This window comes from Orbicella franksi, chromosome 14 (assembly GCF_964199315.1).
Source record: "Orbicella franksi chromosome 14, jaOrbFran1.1, whole genome shotgun sequence".
Classification (NCBI taxonomy): domain Eukaryota; kingdom Metazoa; phylum Cnidaria; class Anthozoa; order Scleractinia; family Merulinidae; genus Orbicella; species Orbicella franksi.
Genome location: NC_138158.1, coordinates 8,093,858 through 8,118,276, shown reverse-complemented (window position 1 = coordinate 8,118,276; position 24,419 = coordinate 8,093,858). Strand labels below are relative to the sequence as shown.

At 39.7% G+C, this 24,419-nt stretch overlaps 1 protein-coding gene across 6 annotated transcripts; it reads right to left on the bottom strand.

Annotated features, from left to right (window-relative positions):
- Window positions 1-8,475: 8,475 nt before the first annotated feature.
- LOC145468472 (uncharacterized) lies at window positions 8,476-24,400 on the bottom strand. Of its 6 annotated transcripts, none has more exons than XM_081452218.1 (3): window positions 15,958-24,400; window positions 10,877-13,643; window positions 8,476-10,375 (listed from the first exon to the last, which is right to left on the bottom strand). In XM_081452218.1, the coding sequence occupies exon 3, from the start codon at window positions 10,373-10,375 to the stop codon at window positions 9,443-9,445; it is 933 nt and encodes a 310-aa protein (XP_081308344.1). In that variant the 5' UTR covers window positions 10,877-13,643; window positions 15,958-24,400; the 3' UTR covers window positions 8,476-9,442. The 6 variants fall into 6 exon arrangements, with proteins under 6 accessions (XP_081308344.1, XP_081308345.1, XP_081308346.1 ...); XM_081452219.1 differs by having other exon boundaries at window positions 10,877-17,627; window positions 18,980-24,400; XM_081452220.1 differs by having other exon boundaries at window positions 10,877-10,924; window positions 18,980-24,400.
- Between the last annotated feature and the right edge of the window lie 19 nt (window positions 24,401-24,419).

Genomic DNA, 24,419 nt, shown 5'->3' with positions numbered 1-24,419 from the left:
TCCGAATATTATCTCGTCTCCCGCTTTGGAATTGCGACGCTCAAGTATCGATTAACGTCGTTAACTATTTGAAACTCTTGTCGGGGGTGGGGTGGGGGTAGAGATTCTCCAGTTTCATAACCGCCGCGCGTTAAAAGAGAAAGAGATAAGGAGTGAAACTTACCAACAGCTTTCGTCGTCTATGACTACACTTGAGTAGACCAGCCTGCGTGGGTCCTCGCGTGGATATGTGCGAGGAAACGCGAGGCGATGGACGGCAGCCTTTGACTACAATTTTCGCTCCGAGCGCAAATTTTTCATCAACAATACCAGGCAATTTCAACGTTGTTTACTGGTGAGCCAACTTAGATTCTGTATTTTTTTTCTATTTTCTTTTGTTTGGCTCGGTATTTCACCAGTTAAGAAACAAACTTTTGCAGACCACATAAATATATTTTAGAAGGAGAATACCTATGTTTTCACGGCTCCAGGCTGCGCTTCATTGATGATTTTCTTCTTTAAAACTTGGTTTATTCAAAATTTGAATTTTGGTTTAACGCAGTTCATAATACTAGCAACGGATGCCATTTATTTATCTCGCAAGACTGACCAGAAAGTCCGCACGGCGTGTTCTGTTTCATGTTTGTGACGCGCGCGGACGTAGCCTGCAGAACAGACGGATTAGCGGCGCAGAGAGCGAAACGCGGGCGCGGAGCGCGACCACGAGCGCTTCGTCTCGCGCGTCGCGCTCGTGGTCGCGCTCCGCGCTCGTGTATCGTGTCTCGCTCGCTGCCCCGCTAATCTGCCTGTTCTTCAGGTTACGCGGACGTAACCTAAAGAGTCTGTCAAGAGAGCAATAGGACCGCTTTGACGAAGCACATGCTCACAAATTTAAAAGCACTTCCGGTCCAGTCAAGCGTAGTCACAGATCGGACGAAAAGCCGCGTCTAAATACAACTCGAAAATGAGATGAAAGAAGACGGTCAAGCATACAAGTCCAACTTCACCTGATTATTAACTGCTTTATCAATGGAGATGAGAAATTCTAACCGATTTTGTTCCCTAACAAGAGAATTAGGTACCAAAATAATACTGGACTCATTTTAGTTTCATCCCTTCTCTCTTTTCTCCTTCTCTGCCCCGATGAGAGTTAATAGTAACGACGTTAATCGAAACTTGAGACGTAATCGGAGCGTCATAATTACAAAGCGGCAGACGAGGTAATATTCAGAAATGTAAACCGCCTTCGCTTCATTCCAATCCATTCTAAACGACTCAAAAAGACGCAGGAACACAGGTAAATAACAGTACATTTGTTGCTATTGCTGATGAAGCGTTCGGGTCCCCTGTTGACAAACTGTGCGCAACGATATACTGGGTGAGCCTTTGTTAGCTAACCAATCCAATGCTTTGCTATATGCTACGCTTGCAACACCTTTTAACAGATTGACCAATTAGAATGCTCTTCGTTCCAAGACCGGGTCAAAGAGCACTAAGTTGTAGCCTCCCACGCAAACGCTCTTAGGGCTCGTGGGAGGTGTAGCGCTGAGCCTTCTTGAAGGGAAGAAAAGGGTCAGTCCGGTTTGTTGTTGACTTCCGAATTCTCCGCCTCCTGCCTTGCTCTAATCAACGTTGTACCGCGGATCAGAAGCAACAACACTGAGATGGACGATCCAACGATAAGTGAAGGCTTCGAAGCTGTTAAATTTCTTGAGTTAATTAAACACCATACTGAAGAGGGGGATGATGTCGACTCCATACCGAAGGAAGAGAAATTCAATGAATTCAAGAAATCAATTCAAGATGGGCGTCTGAAGTCAGCTTCGTCGCCATCGTACTTCATCATGACAATCAACATGAACAGTCCAAAAAAAAGAGTTACAGAGAAGCGGCGGAGGTTCGTATCAATAATCATGCGGTCTTTCTTTTCTTCCATAATATTTTGCCAAGAACTTCCCGGATATTTCGAGGACGAAGTAGTCGCTAAGTGCGGCGCATTAGGGTATGATTATGCCAAAAATGAACAAGAATCTGCTGTTATATGGCTAAAGGAAGACTTCAATGGAGAAACCAAGGGTCTGAAGACTACGGACACATGGATTAGGGAAGTCAGAAACAGCTTAGGGCCGGACGCAAGTCAACTTCTATCCAGAATTGCAATGGTCAAATTGACGTCGAGGAAGCCGAGCGCAGATTCTGTCCTCGCAGTTTCATGGCACGGGAGCCATAACGGGGTAAAAAAGGAAGACAAATTACGCGAGTTCGAAAGTCTTACTACCTTTCTCGCTGAAGTAATTGAAAAGAAAGGGATACCTTCTTACATCATTGGTGGTGATTTCAATTTTGATACGTTAGAAGCCGAACTACCAAAAGATGGGGTCGTCTCAAACTACGAATTGAGTCCTCGTCAAACCCAAAAGCAAGAGGCAAGCGGTCATTACATACCTCACAAAGACAATTTCATCTTGTTCCCGAACAAAAAACTAAGAGTGTCTAATGTAAGACCCTTCCTCTTTGAAGATAAAGAAACTTCAACCACTGATTTTAGCAAAGACGATCAAGCAAACGTTAAGGGAGAAATGGCAAACGCAACTAATACATCAGTAAACCCGACAGATATGTTGGACCACGATCCTATCATTGGTGTTATTCAATTTACTTCTTCCACTGCAGTCAAAAACCTATCGAAGGAGTTCGAAAAAGTGGCAATTGCTGATTCCTAACGGTATTAACTTTCCCATCAATTAATTATGGTAGAATTTAGCCTATTTTACACCTTTCGCATTTCCGTAAAGATCCATGATAAACTTTCAGAAAAGTCCTTCGTCTTGTGTACTCATTACACGCCGCTTCGTCGCTCCCTCGGCCGCTAAACAACATAACGAGTTTGAAGTATATCAAGTTTCTAGGATTAGCCCTATTCAACTAATTCACAAAGAAACAGGAAACGTTCCCAGGATTATGAAATGACCTGAAAGGTCTCTGATCAATTAAGTTAGTAAAAGGATTTAAGACTTAAATTTTTATTTAGATTTAAATACTAATCTTTTAACGCAAATTATTTTGCTCACGGCATACAGCAGTCGTTTCAATTTTCTTGGGTCATCTCCATAAAATGTTTGTTTATCATCGGCTAGTCTCTAAAGTAACTGAGTAAATCTCTCGTAAAAGTGAGACGTCGATCGCTTATTAAGATACTTAATAATAGCGAACTAAAGAAATATTACAAGCTAACATAGTTCCAGTCGAGCCGTTATCCAGCTTTTGATTATTCGTTTCGGCCGTGACCGTGACTGCCATTTTGCCTGGCGACTGTCACCTCATTATGAGGGCTGATTTAGATGTCAGAATCTCTTCGGGAGTATATGTAGCAGTTATTCGTTCTTGTTTCTGCATCCTTGTGGAGCAGACTCAACCAGACAGCCTTTATTAGTTGAAACTAGAGGCGTTTTAATCTTTGTACAAAGTGGAAGTCACCTAGAATTCTTTATATAATACTATAGTCAGAAAGAATTCTTGAAATTTCGAATATATCAAAGGAGAAGGCAAGAGTATTCCTGTAAAAATATCAGTCATATGTAAATGGCTTAGCAATTAATGTTATTCTACACAACCAGTTTTAAACGAAAAAAAATTATCATAAAAAATTATCATAAAACAAATTATCGAGTGTTCCTCTCGATTTTCAAAGCTTGTAAAGTGGGTAAGGCCGAAAAGCTCTTTTATTATTTGTTTTTAAAAGGCACCAAGTTTTTGGTGATAGATTGTTTAGGCATGCAGTTAAATCTACTCTTAATCAATGTGTAAAAGTAAAACTATAACAGTCAAGTAAGGAAATAGTATCCTGTAAATATAGCGCAATCATGTATTAATATTACCGTCAATTGCGTAATAAATTGAACTTAATTCTTGCATTTGTCTTTGGTGACAGTCGGATAAAATTACGATAAAACTCCGACGCGTAACTTGAACAAATGACAAGAGGGTGCATGTCATGATCACGAACTGATCTCTCGTTTCATTATACACATACCTTTAATTTACTTTACAACAAGAAAGGTAAAGGTAAAGTCTGCATGCGAGCCTAGTGGTCCATCAGGCCGGAGCTTATCCCGGTTTCTGTAGCATGAAGCGACTAGGAGTATTTTTACTCCCCCCTGGATGGGATGCTAGTCCATCGCAGGGTTACCCCCAGCATTAAGTTCGCCGGTACCCATTTATACACGTGGGTAGAGAGAGGCACTGTGAGAGTAAAGTGTCTTGCCCAAGAACGCAACACAATGTCCCCGGCCAGGGCTCGATCCCGGACCACTTGATCCAGATGAGCCTGAACGAAGCGTCACAATGCTAGCCGGGATAGGCTATTAGGCTGAACTCGATCTAGGACATAATCGTATTCGAAAACCAGCCGGCGTTTTCGAAAAAATTCCCCACTGTAGACCGTTTTCGAAAACCTTCGTTTTTGGTGCCGGAAACAGTTCCTTTTGCGTTTGGACGAAAGACTTAATTTAATAGTCCAACAAATATCCGGATACGTGTGGACGGGGCTCGAAATTATAGCTATTAATTTACTAAACTGTCATATTTATCTCAGCAGACGAGTAGTTTGTCTGGAAACGAAATATTCGTCGAGATGGATGCGGAAAATAAGAACTGTTAACAGAATTGTGCGCCTAAAAGACGTACACATGACAGCAAGTGTCGTTGTTGACGAATATATTTGATAGACACTGCGCATGCGCCAAGATAAAATGAACCAACTTAGAGTTGATTTCTTAGATTGTAATTTCTTTGCTAAAATTAAAATCGCGGGGTTTTTTTGCCACTGTTTACCTTGCTCGGGTATTTAAGATATGGCACTTAACTATCAAATTCATCGAGAAACGACAAGAAAATCCTATCCTCACGCTCTCGTAGGCAAGATCCTCTCATTTCTTTTTTCGTTTGTCGGAAAGTTGCTATTTAAAAGATGATATTGTACTTTAAAACTTGAGAATATCAAGAAACGTTTTCCATGATCAGTCCTTTGCGAGTTGGCAGTTGTTTTGCCGGTATTTTCTCTTCGTGAATTTTTATGTTACGTAAACTGCGCGGTTCACACTAGCGACATAACGACATAAGGTTAGGTTAAAAGAAAACGTTAAAAATAGAGGAAGAAACCATTGTTGCATTTGTAATAGTTTAGTTTCTTTTTCTCGACGATGGTGTCGTTGAAGAAACGGCAAAGAAGAAAAATGCTAGAAGAAAAGCGGGTACCTCTAATCTTTCAACAAGAAGCTAGGAGAGCACACGGCCGGTGCCACATCCTCGTCAGAGAGCTCATTTTGGGTGGTAGAGGAAATTATTTCAGTCAGGTGAACGGGGTTTAATCTTCCTGATTTCTCGCTCATGACTGGAAAAACGACACAATAGACCAACAGCATAAGGACGTTTAATTGAAAATAGTCACTGGTGGCTGCCTGGGTTCGACTATTCTCTCGCGGCTCTTTGTTACGTTTAAATCAATGTTGTTCACACTTGTTGTAACAGAAACAGTACATGATAGTGAAGTAGACATAATGACGAATGGAAAATATCCTGCAATTTTCTCCTTATGTCGTTATGTTCATGCTGTTATGTTACTGCCATGTCATTATGTCAGGATGTTCACTTTGCAAACATAACGAAACGAAGTCCTTCTTAAGTCGTTACGTCCGTTCGGTGTCGCCAGTGTGAATCAGGCTTAACGCTTTTGTGTCGCGTATTTATCTTGTTACAAATATTGTTGACTAATTGTTCCTCGTCCAAGACAGAACAATGTTTCGATCTTAAGTCAAGATGAAAAGATACACTTAAATTGCAGCAATAAATTAAAATAATCCGATTTTGTATATAGCGCCCACTTCAAAAAATATCATGTCGTCTGCTTCTTTAGACTATGAGTAGCCCCTCTTTCGCTTAGTCCGTCGTGCGTGACGCGAAAAAAAAAACCGCGAAAGGATTTCGTGCGGCCATTTTTTCTCGCGGTTTTCTTTCGCTTCACGCACGACGGACTAAGCGAAAGAGGGACTACACGTAATCTACTTCTTCTTCCAACTGACTATTTCGTATTATATTTCGGCAACGTTTTTATGTATAAAAAAACCTATTTGCGACCCATGGCCAGTATCAAAAAGGAATGCAGAGTTTTGACGCGAGAAATATCAATTAAATCAAAATCGAATCATACTCTGTGCTATATTTGTAGAGTGTTCCTAGCTGACGTCACCAAAATTCCAAAATCTAAACACTTACAGTAATATTATGATTCGATTGAGCGTCCGGGCACTTATTTAAGATTTTAGCAACGCCGAAAGCACGCCCATTGGTATTTGCGGCGGAACAAATATCATTTAACTTTCTAAATTAAATTGATTAATTCCAATTTAAAGTTTTGACTTAAACTTACCTAAACTAGTTAAAATCAGGATCTGGTTTCGTCTTCTTAAGTTTACAAAATTAATTCAGTTGCAAGCACATCATTTTCAACTTGAAATAAACTTAACTTACCTCGGTCTTTGGAAGCTAATAAGGATCTTGCGCAAAATATGACTTCAACGACAATGACAAAGTCGCCCCAAAAAATTTTTATGAGCAGAACAATCTATCTTCTTGTGTACTATACAAAACTGAGCGTTACGAAGTCATCAGTTTGCAAATCAACAACGTGAAACGACCGAACGTTTTTTAATAGGCGTCGCCCGCGTCGTCGCCGTCGTATATGCGTAATTTAAGGTCCGTCATATTGGATGTGGAGCACATATAGCTAACATGGATGGAGTGTTTACTGGTGTAACAAGAGCACTTTAACATGGCAAAACGTCAGCTGCAAAGGGGCCATTTACAGGGGAGCCTACGAAAAGGCGGACTTCTAATCGAATTACTGCGTCATAAACTTGTGTTGGGAATATCTCTGCAGCGAAAGATCTTTATACAGCGATATAATGGCAGCATTAGTAGCTGTGGAAATTTCAAAAAAATTTCTGCTTGATCTCATCCCGTTTCAATGTAAAAAAGCAAGGTGAGGCCGAAAAAGGAGCCAGAGATTAATTAAGTGCATGCGAAAGTTTTTAATTTTTAAGAGGCTCTGTAATGAAAAAAAGAGACAAAACATACATATATAGGCTGGTTATTATTTAGCACAATGGTAGTCATATTGATCCGGTTAAATGCAAATCGAACGCGTAATTTTGCACTGAGATGGTAGACAAGTACTGAGAAATCGGCAAACGTTTCTATAATATAATCAATCTCTTGAGGTTCATGATAAATCTTTTAAAGCTTTGTTATAAATATACTGCTAAAAATGTAGCCGGTCAGGGGCGTAGTTAGGGGGTCCTGGAGTGCCCACGAATTCCCTCCCCCCCCCGTTTTGTAAGCCTTTTTTAAGCAAACAACCTACAACAGGGGGCGAAAACGGCATGACAACCTGGTTAGAACCTTCACTTTGACACAGTGTGACCCCCCCCCCCCCTTCTTTGAAAAATCCTGGCTACGCCCCTGACGATAAATTTTTGAATCAGAGAAACCTTCTGTACTGTTTTGGTTAATATCAACGTTAACCATGATGAGCTGCTTGCGTAACAAAGAAGCGTAAAAATATAGAGTAAGAATGATTATCAAGTATCCATAATAATGAAATCAATATTCTGTTATAGTGCTCTCAAATTTGATTTTGGTGCCAGGCTGAAATGCCAATCAACTGCTCGCCGCTCGTCAACTAACCCAAACTTCTCCCGTGGGGGAAAGGAGACGGGGGGAGAGGTAACGTTCGAGAAGAGAATTTTGTATTTCAGGCTACCCTTGTTGAACCACATGGCTAATTTCAGAAGCCCATGATGGTAAAGCTATAATGGCGACTAGGTTGTTGGGGTAAATGAGCCTGCGCTCTTCCGCCGAGAGCCGCGTGGGTCCGTCTCGATTCTGTTCCGCGCCTCATGGTTGCATGCCCGTCCGATTTTGGCTCCAAAGCGTTCGTCTTGTTGGCTAGCAAGCACTCGCGTGCCAGATGACCGCGATAATCCGACCCTTGCTTAAGTGCCACTGCTCGGCGCCAAGACTGTGTTAATCGAGTGATATCGTTTGCGTTGCTTTCAAAAGAGGCTTTCCTGAGAGAATGGCGGAAAGAGCGATGAGACAACATGGAACCGAAAAGTATTTTACACCTCGCAAGACAAAAGGCAAAGAAATGCTGTGATTGTTGTCGCTTTTTCATATCGGTGTTTTCCATTCTTCGTGGAATTGCGTTTAGTAGCGGACGCTTGCATGTAATAATAGTGATAACAGACATTGGGTGAGATCAAGCTCGCGCACTGTGCGTCAAATTGAAGAAATTGCCCAAGAAATTGCTTTGACAATATTTCCAAACTATATTAATTTCGTTTTTGGGACTTGATGTGCTTTCAAAGTGTTTGTGTGAAACGCACACTAGGCCAAGAATAAATTGAATAAAAACAAAGGAAGCTCTGAAACGAAATTAAGGGAAGGAAGAACGCTTTAAAAAGATTATCAATGACATTATCCCTTTCAGCCATTGTGTCGCTTTATTCTTCAAAAATCATTTATCATATAATTACACTTTTGTTCAGTTTGCCTTACAAACAAATGACACCCTGACGGTCCATACAATAATCTTATAATTTAAAATACTTGTTCTTGGTTATAATAGCTCCAGCGAACAAAAACTTTGCTATTTTTGACGCATCCACTGCCCAAAGTATTCATTCCTCTCCTTTTTTTCTACTTCAAACAGGAAACTTGCATATCTTAAATACAATATAATTATCTCCTTCAAGGAAATTATGCGACGCTCTGGTCGAGAATAATTAACAATTCTTTTCAATGGTTCTCTTTACATTAAGAATCTCCACTACTATATAAGCAAGAGCAACTATCATTTTACTCTTTTCGTCACGAATGATGTTGATAACCACTTCTGGTGAGCGAAAATTGTTTCTTGAAGGTACCGCAGCCATGTTTTTCACAACATGGCCGGCCTCTAGATATGTATCAATTCTTTGCTGATACCAATCTGTTTAAATATGGCAGCTATTGCCGCTAGTAAATATACCTGACTAATTCTTTTTAGCAAATCTTATTTACTCGTGATTGATATACATATTATTTTACAGGATAAAATTAATTTATATTTCTTGTATTTCGTCCGCCATTAAATTCAAACGACTTCTTGTTCTTGTATAACTTTTCCCTGTTGTTCGACTTCAGGAATTCGGAGCTCGGAATCGAAGATAAATGTTACTGTCAATTAAAGTAAAGTCACATTTTTCTTCAAGTGCATCAAAAGGGTCTTATTAATTTGACTTTTCCCGGCATACTAGGCTTTGTTCTGGGACGAAGCTAAACTGTTTGTGGACTTGACACATACTGACATGTATATGTTTTCTCCACTCACTGAATGTGGAGTGTGTTGGGTTTGGCTCCTCGTTTAAGATAGTGGCAGCCCGCAATCTTTGCAAGCACATTCCAACACAATTTTTACTTTCTTTATCACAAAGGAAGGATTCTGTCCGGGGCATTCCAGCCGTACAGTTTTGGATTCCATCCTTGACGGAGCACAGTATGAGCAAGAGAAAAACCTTTTCGGGATGTAAAATGAATTGCATTGTCCGTAACACATGTTGTTCTCGACCTCCACTGTTGTGCAGCCATGGTGTCGAACTGTCTCTTTGAAAGGATGCGCGTTGCACCAATCCGTTTTCAGATTTAACCTTCCCAAACTCAGCACACTGGTTCCGCTCAAAAACGGTAAGTCCCGGTTGAATGTGATTGGCTTCGATTGGTCTTTTACCACGGAGTTTTTCTCATGCTCTCCGCGATCAAAACTGGCTTTCAGTTCAGGAATGTTCTCACTTGTTTCATCCGGTTGATCCTGTGGCTTAATTGGAAGGAATTCCCATGGCTGTTTCTCTGACTCCTTGTCACCACTCCCCACAGGTGAGCCACTGCCGGCGCTTGCTTTTGAGGTCGGCTCGCTCAAACTGAGGTCCCTTTGCGCGGACGAACGAAAAACTCGAAGTTGCATTAGTGTTTGTTCATCCTTGCTCGTCACAGGCAAGCCATTATTTTCTTGGCTTTCGTCGGATTTTAAATTAAAGCTGTTTTGTGCAGTCTTTAGGCTGCCCAAAGTGCGCACTGCTACGCTCTTTCCTGCTCTGGGAAGGACTTGTTTTCCAAGAAGCCCGTTTGAATCTTGCTTAGGCAATTGCCCTTTCTCCTCTGAAGGAAGCGCGCTGGATTTGTGATTAAGAAAATCTCCCAAAAGTGGAATGGGAGACGAACAATGCGATGGCAGATCAGACAAAATTAAGAACATCACCAAACAGCAATGAAGGAAGTTAACGACTCCTTTCACTCCCATCTGAGAAAATAAAATATATCAATCGGTTTCAAGGCATCTTTCTAAAACATATCGAAGTGCTAGAACTAAGCGAGTTTATCTCGTATTGCTACGTGCAAATCTACATAGAAGTTTCGCGATTAAGATATTGGTACCTATTTTTCTGGCCACTTGAGATGCATAATTGAAACATTATATAATTAAATGTGTTTCGTGTTATTCTACAGCGCAACTCCGCGTCTCTACTGCAATAAGTATTTGCGCGCGTTCATAAAGTGGAAGGAAAATAGAAATTTTCGTTGAAAATAAATAAGGTTCGCTTGAAATGCAGAAAGTCAGCATAACCTTTGTCGAAGTTGCAGAGATACACACACACGCATAAAGCAATTAAACGGCTTATTTGTTTGTAGGGTTTTCTAGTTTGTTTAGTAAAACACTCGTAAATTGAAGAACAGGAAGGAACTTGCGAATTTTGCTACTGTACCCGTTTCAGAACTACACACATAGAATTGGATTAATTACCTTCAATACTCTTTAATCAGTGGAGGTTTCCTTCTTTTCGTTTACTTGCTGCAACAGAGAACAAAATACAAACACGTTAGAGGTTATCGCTTTTACCAATCACAAAGGTCTCTGGTCAAGAAGGGGTGAGTTGATTGTCGGTACTGGAAAGTTGTGAAATCGGTTTTTCTTAACCGCTAACTTACCGTTTTAACAAACGATTATTACTCTTCTAAGCGATAGAAATTCAAGCCTCCAAATGCCAACTACAAGTGTGGCGCTGAAGCACTTGTTTGAGAATAAGATGTTTTCGTTCAACCTTGACTGTATATTGTTTTTTCGCACGCCACTGCCGACACAACTACTGTAATTTACACAATTAACGCACATTTTCTTTGTTTGCAAACCTTTACCTTCGTCAGACCGTCTGAAAAGCCAATGGGTGATTTATTGAGTTAAAATATCGATTCGTTCCAGGGGAGCTCAAGACTTCTGGCGCCATTGACGCGGCAATGAAAGCTCTTTTTGATTGTCTTTTGTTAACGTATTGAAGCTTTCGGCAAGGGCCGACACGTTCAAATAAGGTCGCTGTCTTCTGTTAAGTTTTCAAACAAAACTCGTGAACTCGATAACTCTCTTGCTCGGATTTTGATGCAATGTTTTCTTCCCGTAACTTTGTTAATAACTGTTAACTGAACGCTAGAAAAAAAAAAAAAGAAAACAATAATTCATTTAACATGAAAATTTATAGTACCTCATTACATATTTACGTTTTCATGGTGGCGCCAGAGCGGAAGTCGCTTCAAAGGGTGTTCAGAGAAAGAGAAACTGTATTGAAATCATCTTCACCATCCGCCATTTATACCGCTTTTAATACACTCTTGTAAAATTAGAATTTACGTAATTTTGTTGACGCCACCGTGGTAAAAAGGAAGTCTACGACTTTCAGAAATTATTATAATATTAAAAAGAATTTGTTTCCGTATCCAGCCATGGCGCCGCACGATAACAGATATCTTTTACATTCTTGAGTTAAAAAAGACCGCCATCTTGAGTCGAATACAGATCAATACACGCTCGTCTACGCCGGTCTAGTGGCAAAATCGCCAAAACACAATTAGGACTGCGACATTTATTTCTGTTTACTTTTTGGTGAATCAAAATATAACAAATTCACTAAAGGACGCCCAATAAAGTAACGAATTATACACAGTAACTCTTGAGTCATGTCTCTCAACACACAATATTTATTATATTTTAATGATCAGAAGACAAACAAATATAGTTTCATACGAACAACACTAAATTCTCAATACTTAACAAATAGAGAATCAATAGCAAGTAGCAAAGAGAATTTACATCTCAAACCATCAACATCTACGTAGATTTATCTAACAATTTGAAGACCAGTCGCATCTTGGCCAACGCCATGGCCCAAATGTATGGCGACCCAACGCAATCAAAGATTGTTTGGTGGCCAAATGGTTTCTCGTTTGGACGCCTTGTTTGATCGTCCTTGATCGTCTTTGATCATGTTTGATAAAATTTGAACGTCGAAAAACACTCAGTGATCAAACGCTGTAAAGCATTTTGTTCGTTTGGACGCGCGGTGATCAAACATGTTTGATACCGGAGTTTGATACCGTTTAGCCACTCAGTTCAACTTCAACATATTTGGTCACCAAAAAGTGTTTGATCGTTTTTGATCGGCAAACATTTTCCGTTTGGACAGTACTTGAGGCAGTTTGTAAAGATTATTAAATGCCTATAAGCACAAATTCGCCTTTAAAATTGTTTTTTGGCTGCTTGGCTGTGAATACCTCTCTTAATTTAGCCCTGGTTCAAACTGAGCCAAAATATTAACAGTGATCTCTGTAGACTCAAAGATCTATCAATGTAAAGTCGCCTTAATTGCGCGAATATTCTTTCTCGATATTGGAAATGTACGTTTCTCTTGGAGAGGGGAATAAGAATACTTCATGATTTAACACCCTTAAGTTGCCCCCAGTTACTCAAAACAAACATTTTCGATCTTTATTTTACCTTGTGTTTATCGCAATCACTTCAATTCTACTGACGTAAGTTGTCTTAAAGACGTCTTTCCTTAATACGTCTTTCCTTAAGCGACCATAAAAAACAATAACGGTCGATATAACCAAATAACTAATCCATGGAGTACTAAGAATATGGCCCATTTAACAGGGCGTTAGTTAATTTACATACTGGCGCCCGCGAAAAAACTCATGCATTTCAAATGAGTGAGTTACAAAGTTTGCTTGCTATATCCGAGGACATTTGGAGTTTCTGTAATGCGTTAGAAAGTTAACTCAATGTCTGCCTTTACTGAAGTAATACCCCTGGTTAACAAAGATTTGCTATATCGGTCATTCGTTTTGCACTCGACGAGTTCGCTGTTGATCGCTGTATGGAATCCAGGTCACTGTATTGTCATATATAAGGATTAAGTAGAGATACTCTCACTATATTTCGAACCGATAACCTATACTTTTGAACTTTTGTACTTGCAGGGAACGCAAGTCCATAAGGTTGAACATTGTTTATCTAAACCAGGGCGATAAGCAAGTTATCAACTGGTGAAATTGCCCGGGCGTGCACTCGGTGGACGTCAGTTTCAGTTCGTTGATTAGCGGCGAGGACCGATTACAACGAAGCTATCTATATCTAGGCGCCGAATTACACTTAAACACTTCCGTTGATTAATAACTCTTGGCATGTTTAGCTTTGTCTGGAAGAGCACATTCGCAGGTACTTCAACTCCGCACACAATCTGCAAACGAAACACGACATGAAGTTTATCTTGATGTCACTTCATAACTCACTTTGTAGCATCGTGTCTCGTCATAGTGTCTGACGAACAACTGGGACTTGGCATTTCAGGAGTCTGGGCACTAAAGTATTTAGCCAGAACTTTTACTATCACGCTCGCCCCACAACTTTATAGCTCTTCCGCAATAAGTCTTGACTCAAGACTTATATTGTGGACTGAAGACTTATATCCTCGAGGGCGCGGTAGCTCAAAGAGCTCAGACGTTTCTATCATCTTCATGTACTTGGTTAATAAAGCGAACAGAATGTCAAAGAACACCGCTGAAAATAAGTTATAAATCACGAGGCATACCGAGGAATGATTTACCAGGGTTTTGAGTGTTTGTCCTTTATCAAAAAGTGTTTATATTTCGCCGATATTAAAACCTCGCTAAAAACGCCCAGTTATAAAAAATTTCTCCACCCCAATCTCATCCACACTAGTTGTATGACTTCCACCTTTTTGCTGCCGCCGACTGCCGCCGTTTGCTTATTTTCCCGCGCTTTGACAACGGTTGCTTGTTTTTCCGCTCTAGGCAACGGTTCCTTGAAACTTTGAGGACGGTTGCTCGCTGGCTACGGTTGGTTATTTTCCCGCGCTTTGACAACGGTTGCTTGTTTTCCCGCGCTTGGCAAAGGTTGCTTGTTCTCCCGCGCTTTGACAACAGTTGCTAGTTTTCCTGCTCCTCGGCTTTTCCGCGCCTTGACAAGTCTTACATGTTTTCCCGCTGTCAAATATATATATATTTTTTCAAATTTCCGTTTGCGGTCGTGGTTAATAGGTCTATAAGTACTTTTATTTTAGCCAATTAACGTTAAGAAAAACACTGAAAAACTGCTCCAGCCGGCTGCCTAATTAAGTGGCCTCATTAGAGCTCAAAAATAAATTAAGAATTCGGAAACCGGAATCATTAAAATAAATCAATGAAAAAACTTCATTGAGCCCGAAATCGCGAAACAGCTAAAAGATTATATTTTAAGTTATAGATTTCCTAATGTTTTGCGACTTTAAGTGGTGCTACGATAATTAAAAAGAAATATCAGTACAACATTTTTATTGGTACACAAAATGGGATAATTAAAATGTCTAGATACTTGTAATATGTTAACTACGGTTGGCAAATGACTATTTTATACGGTCAATATCGTTTCGAACCATCCTGAGCTCACGGTTTCTGGCAAGGCATTGTTTACTATACCTGACTTAACGTATCACGCTATGGGTGACTTCAGTGAAAAGTTGATCCGGTACAAGGTTCGTTAGGGCCAAGAAAAGCCTTCAGGTTAGAAACTTTTTGAAAGCCAAGCAACATTCGGTTGAAGCTCGGGTACGATAATCGCTTTTTTTTTTCCTCTGGAGGGTGGAAACACTATTACGGAAAATTCCGGTTAATCTCACTCATAATCCCCTCCTTTTATCCCTGACTGAAACCAATATTGCAGTACAAGCGATATCAAGATATGATATACCGCCCTCTACCTTTTCTATGTTTTCTTACAATTTATATTACCACTAATACTAATTCCTCACGGATATAACTGAGCCCCGCCGCGTATGCCCTCCTCGGGTATAAGTCGCCCCCTCCCTCCCAAAAATCCCTCATCACCCCAGATCTATAACTACTGGCTTGTGCTTTACCAGTGCTGTCTAGTCGTCATAATTGGTTTTAGAGTTAAGTCGTAATGCTAACGATAGTGGCGACAATTTTCTAAGATATACATATAGTTGATGTGGACACTTTGTGTTGGAGGAACTGTTTCCATAGTTTCACTACTGCAGTCAGATTTGGCTGATTGGTCGAAGTGCCCCTTCAGTAGCCACGTCACGGTTTGCTCATGTTGAAAAATGTAGCCTATATTTTTCAATTACGTCGTTTGTAATCTGTGTCAATCTTCTCCATCCTTAACCAGTCTTGTTCCTTTATGGTTTATTATTATCTCTTTGGTGTTTTTCTATCTTATTAAACTATTATTTTCTGGTTTCTTTCAATTTAGAAGTAATCTAGTGTTTTGAAGATGAGTCAAAGAAGGCAAACGCCACAGTTAAAACCAGCCTTAATATCTCTTTTGCTTTTTTTTTTCTATCTTAGTAAACTATTATTTTCAGGTTTTCTTTAACTTAAAGGTAATTTAAATATTGAAGATGAGATGTCAAAGTAGGCAAATGTGCTGGTATAAACGGCCAAAGTCTCAGGTGAAATTGTGGAGAACCTTTCATTCTCCTCTATCTAGCCTGCTTGAAGTTGCCTAATTGCATGTGTCTACACTTATCCCACCTTGTTGTGGACGAATCTCCTACTCGTTAAGCTCTGTTCGTGTGTGTCCCATCGCATATTTTGAAGCACATCTATAAAGCAGTAATGGCTGGCTCCAAGAACAACAAAATTGGAATCTCTGCTACCGAAAGATTTCGTGAGAAAGGCGCGCGAGTCGTTATGGCCGATTACCTTTTTGTTCCGCAAGCAGTCGACGTCGTCACAGCTTTTCTAAGAGAGTGCTTATATACACGGACTGAAACAAATTATCCGTTTTATAAATAACTCAGACCTTGGCCCGTATCTTGTTTTATCAGCAGGATCATTAATTATTCTTAATTTGTTTGCAATTCATTAATATCGTATCTTCTGCACTGACATGCTGCTTTTTAATTAGTACAAACAGGTCGATACGTAGCTATCGTGGTATAATGAGCTCAAGGTTTGGACGATTATCTGTAGTCAGCTTATATTTAAGCTTTGTCTAGAACTTATTGTATAGTTATGAATCTGTTTACGGAATTTTTGTGTCGCTGTGCTTTATTAATAAACTAAAGAGCCCTCTTTGTGTTGTAAAAGAGAATTTCAACATGAATAAACTAAGACTGGAGATATACTATCTTATCTTTAGGTTCTGTCCACACTACGCAGGAGAAATTGGGAAAAACAACAAGCATCGCCGGGTCATTTTGAATTTTTGTTTGAGAAAACTCGGTCAGGAAAATCACCTGATTATCGTGGTGGAACCGTTTTCCAAAAGCTTCGTTCTCAAAATGTTTCTGTCTTCACTAAAAAGCGAAGCGGGCATTTCCAAATTCCTCCGGTTTCAAGAGTGTTTCAGTCGAAAGGTTCCGTGTGGACGGTAGGCCTAAAAACCGTAGAAATAAAGCTGCGTTTTCAAATTTTTCCGCCTTAGTGTGGACGGGGCCTTAGTGTTTCTCAGTTCCTTTCGATCCAATGATGATCGAGACAAGACTGAAATAGCCTAAGCGAGATTTTGGCCTCAGGGACTATGAATACTACATAGACAAATTACTGAGTAGACGGAAATACTGAGCCGCGATCAGTGAATAATTTCACCTCTCAGACAAGCTTAAAGCGGTAAATCTTAAATCAAACAACTTATCACCCCAGAAAAAATGTGATAAGTTTCCCCCTAATCAACTTAAGACCTAAAGCTTTGTTTTGTATAAAAATTGACAACGTTTTTGATACTTGGATTCAAGGAAACATAGCGTATTTTTGGCGACAAAGTTTTTAACCCGACTTCAAAGGTGAAGGACCGACGGCTTAAAGAAGAGCTTATACCGATAATTAGTCCAGCCAACATTTGAACTGACAAATTCAATGCCTTGACCATCGTATATAACAACCTTAAAAGAAACTGACAATCGCGTTGAAACTGACAATTACGTACCCAAATTTGTCTTATAACGTGTGATAATAGTATAAGTAACTTTTTTAACTTCCTATTTCCACCCCACAGTTCAGGACGTGTTTTGGGATCAATGCATTCCTTTCTAACAGGGAACCGCAATCGCTCTTGTTTTTACACCTCACATTCCCTGAATGTCTGGCTCTCAAAAGTAACAATAACCCTTAAGCAGTGCTAAGCTAACACATAGGCTAAGCTGCCGAAAACGTGATCCTGGCCATGGATAACTCTGTGCTGCTCATCTCATTCCATGTAACTAAATTAAGGAAGACGATATCATAGCTAAAATTAGAAAGGTTTTACCTCCAAAAGATAAAGATTTTAGAACACTGAGGAACATGTATGTCTGGATTTATGAACAAAGAAAATATCGCCCACTCAAGCGTTTTTTTTTTTCTATCCAGAGAATATATCCAAAGTAGACGAGAAAATAATTCAAAGGAATGTCAGTCCTTTTTTTGAAAACAATCTTTTAGAAAATCTCGTGGCTTCCGCTCAACCATTTTTTTTCTCGCCCGGGAATTACTTCAAAGTAGACGATAAAAAATTCAAAGGAATGTCAGTCCGTCCTTTTTTTCTTCAACTGTCTAATCTTCCTTTTCATGCACTTCTGTATTTGTGATTTTTTTTTATCCAGTCTTGGAGTTATTTTAAGGCTTTTAGGAGTAGTCACATCAAAGTGCGTATAGGTTATTTGTAGAAGGACGCATTTTACATTGACGCAGTTTTCATAAATCCAGTGATATATAGAGCCAGTGTGTGAGAAACCATGGAAATTTTGCGTTTGTGTCTCAGAACGGAATATCTGCACTGGAGTTAAGCTAAACATTGCCACTTTCAAATCAATGTAAATATTTCAGTCTGCAAGAACACCCGAAAGTTCTACCCTGCAAAACTATCGAGATCTATCAAACCGATAACTGTGAGGTCCACGTCAAACGTCGAACTTCACATGAGACGAGCTAAATTGCAATTCGAGTCGATTCAACTGGGTAAAGCTCGACCGTTGGATCAAACGTCGAACTTAATTCGAATTTACATCGTACCAACATGTTTATCCATCTAAATTCAGTCGGACGAACTCAGTTGAGTCAAATGTCGACTTTAGCTTATCATGAGCTTACTTCGTTCGGTTTAGCCGTTCGTCTCATGCGAAGCTCAACGTTTGACCTGGGCCTTAATGCCGAAAACAAACAAGCCAACAATTAACCTTCACGTTAAAAATGAAAAAATCAAGGAACTAAGCTGCATTGCTCGATTATTTACTTTTTTGTGACAACTTTTCAAGTTTCCCTATAGAAGACACATTATGTTGTAGGATAACCACATGCGATTGCATTATTTAAGGCTGCTCCTGTTATCTATCGGCTTATGTTTCTTCGCTTCATTTTCACAAAACCGGATTAGCCAGTTGTTCCGCATATGATTCGGGTTTAACCCCTAGGATGTTGGAAGCTCAAGGGTCCTCAAGACACTTATTTTGAGGCGCTTATATTATTATTTGGACCTAAAATTAAAAATGGGGTATGCATGTTGTATAGTGGACCTTTTTCTGAAATAGATTTCTGGGAACAAGGAAATGATTACGAAAAATTATGAGACACTCACTTCTGAAAACGTTACTTTTCCACAAAGTTCCAAAGCAATAAATTCTGAAACAGCAGCAAGTCTCAAGTGAATCACCACCTGCGGAGACTGATAGCATTCAAGACCTTGTCAATTCTCTGATGTAGCGGTACGGTCGAGGAGCGTTATATTTATCCGGAATCAAATCGCTTTTCATAGGCCGGTGTGTTAATTGGAATAAAGGACACCAGCTTATTTAAAAGATTAGTTTAAAACCCTAGAGGACTTCCGCTGAATAAAAGCGAGCAGGGACTGACTAGTCGCACATTTTTGAGATTTATTTCTGAAAAAACCAGAAAAGTACCAGAATGTCGTTTTTAAGCCATTTTTGCCTCTAAGGGTGACCAGTTTCACAGCATAGGGTATAACTGACCGCGCACATTTGAGATTGAATATCATAGATATGAAATTTGTGGTAAAACACGCAGTTTTTACCACAAGGTCACGTGACGGCATGCGCAAGGTTCCACGTCAGCGCCATATATGGAGACGCTCCTGGGTTCCAGTGAAAACAAGGAAAGGACGGGCATGCGGAAGATAAATCAGTCTTACGATAATATTTGTTTTAGTTAAGCCAACACTTCGTAAATTATGCTAAGACGTAACTTTAAAAACAAACAGCAGGAAACCGACGGTAAAAAGAATCATTATAATAAAAACAAAAAAATTGACGAGAAGAAAAGACAAAAAACTTGCCAAGTAAACATAAGTCACGTGGGTAAAGCTGAAGTGAGCACGTGGGCGTTGCAGCCTGAATTCTTTTACAGATAAAGTTAAAGCACGTTAGTTCTAGCAGCTTTATAGAAACAATTTTCAAATTTGCGACGGAGATGTGCAGTTGCAATTTTTTGGTGCTTACTACATTTTCTTAGCAGGAAACGTCCGTAGACGAGGCCAATTTCTAAACTTCTTTCATGTGTAGAAGAAATGTGTGGCAAAGCTACTGGGGAAAAATTTCAGTTCCGATTTCTTCCAAATGGAATCGTCGAAACTTTGACCTACCGTTCATTTGTCGGATATCCTACCACTAGACTACATGGAACTCGCGGGAGCAGGACCAAAGAACAAGTTATTTTGAATTCTTCCAAGATTAGTACTAAAACAATGAATTTTCACCGCTCACAAGTAAGTTGGATGGGAGAATTAGGAACGGACGCGATACTGCAAGTTTATCGAAGGATGATGCACTTTACTCAGACACTGCTTAAAACCGTTTCTGAAGAAAGACAGGATTTGGGAAAATAGATTTGGACAGTAAACTAGTAAGGACACTTAAATAGAGGCTCGATTTTAATAATTTAAAACAATAAGAACATTGAAATCCTCGAGCTCTGTAGAGAATTCTCTTTGTTATAACATGTCTATGAGAGAGGTCATGATGACGTGAAGATGTTACTGAATTATGCAAAATAAGGTACAAAAATATTTATGAACAACGTCTACGCGAAAAACATGGCTAAAATATCGTTTCTTTGAAATGTTTATACCTTTAGGAGACCGTTGAAGTGCTTGATTCGCCCCTGAAACGAGCTCTTGTTCAACTTGTGGGTTATCAGAAAGAGGATGAACAATATAAATGCAACTTTTGGACTTTTGTCAGATTGCGATGCAGAAAAATAAGTTTGAATAGTGAGTAAGAAAGGCGACATACCAAAAATGAATTTAAGTTTTACATTTTATACTTTTCGTAACCATTCCCTTATCACTTCCACTGATGTCAAAGCAAAAAGTCTCGCAGTTAATTTAGTCAGCAGGCATTTCAAGCATTGGTTCTTACTTGTGATCTATTGGAGGACAGACGCATATATGACGTCATTGACATTTTTGGGGGGTTCTTTATAATATAAAACAAGTAGGCTCCGTGCCCAGGGGGTACTTCCAGAAAAGTTGGGTGGGGGTGTGCAGCCCACTTCCCAAATCCCTTACCCTATTTATGAGCAAAATCTGCGTTTTCGCTACCCTAGTTATGACCTGATGGACCAAAAATTCGATAGCTTATTTATGACCGTTGGGGTTGCCACAGTTGGCCTAAACATAAGTTGAAAAGGGCTTTGTTGACAGTCATACTGATAATGATGAAAAACTAGTCTCTTCTAAGAAACATACCCAATTCAAGACCAAAGTGCAAAAACCATACCCTATTTATAACCAAAAATGGCCAAAATCGATACCCTATTTATGACCAAAAAGGCTGAAAAACCCTACCCTATGGGGCCGCACATACTTATATAGACCAAATAAGGGAGTAACCCCCCCCCCCCACCACCCCCTGGGCTCCATGTTGCAGTGCATCTGTTCAGAAGATGTCAAAATGTTGCCACCTTCTTGTTCTTACCATATTTTGACGTCATCTGTGATCTATTACTGAACAGAAGTACATCAACGTGGAATCTATTTGTTAAATAGACTCATGAAAAATGCTTCTCTGTGGTCGGGTCAAAGTTCTTGAAACAGTTAACGCATAATTCGATCATTTTACGTTGCTTCAAATTCTCCCGCAGAGAACGTCTAATACGAGTGTAACAGGATGTACAACGCAATTGCAAGCCGTTTCCTGACAGTGCTGGCCAAATTACTTAAGTTACAGCTTATCACTTACCACTTTAATTAAAACATTTCCTACATCTAAAGGATTTTAATACTCTCGGCTAAAGAAGCTGTAATCGATGATCAAGGTTTGCGGGAGGAAATAACAAAACAAACGCGTCACTTGTTTACGCTTGGCCTCAAGGAGGTCTGTTGAGGTCATCTTTGAAGAACAGGTACTTGCTGATTCGAAGAGCATCTGACAGCTTATTATCAATATCGATCATATTCATGTAAGCAAAACGGAATTAAAACATTTTATCACGTTTTATGATATCAGACAGAACAATGCTTTACTTAAGGATAGCAAAGCATAAAATATTAATGCAAACATAAATTGTATAACAAATTTAAGATAACAGTCATTTCGATAATAATCAAATGTGTGAAGATTGTAATAACTTGAATGGCCCACTGAAACGCCCAATTTTAAAATGTGTCTCGAATTACAAGTGAGTTTTGAATTTGGTACAATGTAATATTTTACAAAAAAGATTTTGGACCAGGCCTGTTTCCCTGTATGACGTCGCATTTTCTAAGCTCGACTTGCCGTGTAAAAGTACTGATCACATATCTAAGTACGTCAGTCATTTTGATGTATCTACCAGATGTGGCTATTCATAACAACTGACTTAAATTAATCTACAACTTGTAACGTAACAGTGCTTTTCTTGTCAGTTTTAGAATTTTAAAACACGGAGGCTCGTTGCCGAATCAAAACAATTCAGTTACAGAATCAAAAACAAAGTCTCAATTGGTAATTAGAGATAACGGGAAGCACCTTTGTCAGTTTTTGTATAGAAGAGATCTGGAATATCAAACACAGGAAAGGTTGTTTACAGTCTTTATAGATTAAACTGTACATGCTTTTAAAACTGCACATGTCATCGGGCAGTAACTTCCTTACTTTTTCGGTTGTTTCTACAACCAGTCAGGCATACATATACACTATACATCTGTGCGCTCTCTCGCGGTTTTAACAGAAAACAAAGCAGGGACACGAACATCTTTCATTTTGCAAGTATACAGTGGTGCGAGGAAACTTGTCCATAGCATAGATCAGAGGTGCAAATGATTAAAACGGCTAACCACTTCCCGAATACAAGCGTTTTTCGCGATTCAACCCATTCAATTAACCAATAATTAGACGACGGGTTTAGCGGTTGACCAAGCCCACGTTCGTATCACAGCTGATAAACGAGGGTTGATAACGAAATTCAGATGACATTCAGCGACAAAAGCGAGAAAAGTAACTGATTTGCAAATGACTTCTACGCGTGTCTACAAGCCCTACATCATAGTAACTTAGACAAGTCAATAACAAGAGTATAAACCAAGAAAGCAACTTACGTTGATTAGTTGTGTTCCGTCTTGTTGCGTTTCTCGCCTTCTCTGGTGGTCATCTCGATGAGGTACAAATATGATGCTACTCGTGGTAATTGCGGACACGCGATCTTGACAGCCAGACAGTCGCCTTGCACAGCACGAATGAGGTAAGTAACGGCTTTTTAAGACGACTGTGCAATTTGTTTTCCAGTCCAATAAAAACAACGATTTTCTAAGACAATAGCAGTTCTTAAGTGTTTTGTCTCCCAATTGGATAATCATGAACGGCTATCTCTGGTGAGCTGAAATTCAACCCCCTTTAAGCTACACATCTGGGATAAGACAAAGGAAAAGTTTATCTTGAGCAATGATTTATACACGATTGCTTCAATTCCCAGTTGGGCTTGCGACACGCCATGTTCTAATCTTTCAAGTTCCTCCCTAGTAATCCGTTAAGAAAATGAGATTGTTTGCGCCACTTTGCGATGCTTTCTCAAGATCACCCAAAATAGCGCTGACCCACCTCTTAAAAACACTTCAAGTTTCCAACCGAGATCGTAAAACACCTTTTAAACTCATTAACATTTTCTCTTTCTGTTTAATTGAAGCCGGAAGTCCGAAAGAACTGCGATATTGTTCAGTCTGACCATTCAAGGATTTCCCCGTTTTCCGATGGCCCGCTGATCGAGGGAGACGTTCTCTGGGTGCAAGCAGACAGCCTGTCTCCAATCTGAGGAAATTAATACTATACAGAGGGAATGATATGTTTACACCCATGCCACACGTCAATCGTTAGTTTTCGGTACTAAATTTAGTTTTCCAGGACAATGACATGCTACATAAATTACCAGAGTCGCATAGGAGAAAACTTATAAAAGCGAACCCATTCCTGCTGGAGAGTTGGGAATGCGTAATTTCTTACGGCTCGAGCCACGTTCCATAAACTGTGTGTAGCCTCAATTATATGTTTAATCTTAAGGCCAAGCTACTGCGCGTGTCACCCTCTCCTCCCCTAACCCCAGATGCAAACAAGCACTTTATACTTTTCTTCTTGGCTTTCCCGCTAATATGGATTCAACCGGGGTCTTATATTTGAGTTGCATTTGGCGTTTTGTTCTGTCACGTTCGCTTCTCTGGGCCTCAGTGCTACATCTTCAAAACATATCAGTCAGTTTGCCCTATAATCTTCGTTTCACGGTGACTACCCTGAGATGTTGTGAGTGATACAGGAGCCTGGGTGAGACTGTTCTCCGCTTAGACCTTGGGTTCAAGTTTTTCCGTTGAAATGAACAGGCACTGGAATACTTAACTGTAACATGTTTTTTCTTCGTACTTCAAGATGTTCATCCGCTAATTAAGCTCGAGACATTTTCTTACAGAAACTTGTTTTTAAGAAATAGAGAACATTTTCCGTGTTTGTAGAATCGAGTTGTAGAAACACGAGCGGAAGTTAGAAAGAACTAGAAATGCTGTGGGAACACGAGACAAAGGTTAGTGTCACCACGATTTT

Bases quoted from the DNA above. Each gene is read 5' to 3' on its own strand.
- LOC145468472 (XM_081452215.1), bottom strand. From the start codon at position 10,375: ATGGGAGTGAAAGGAGTCGTTAACTTCCTTCATTGCTGTTTGGTGATG.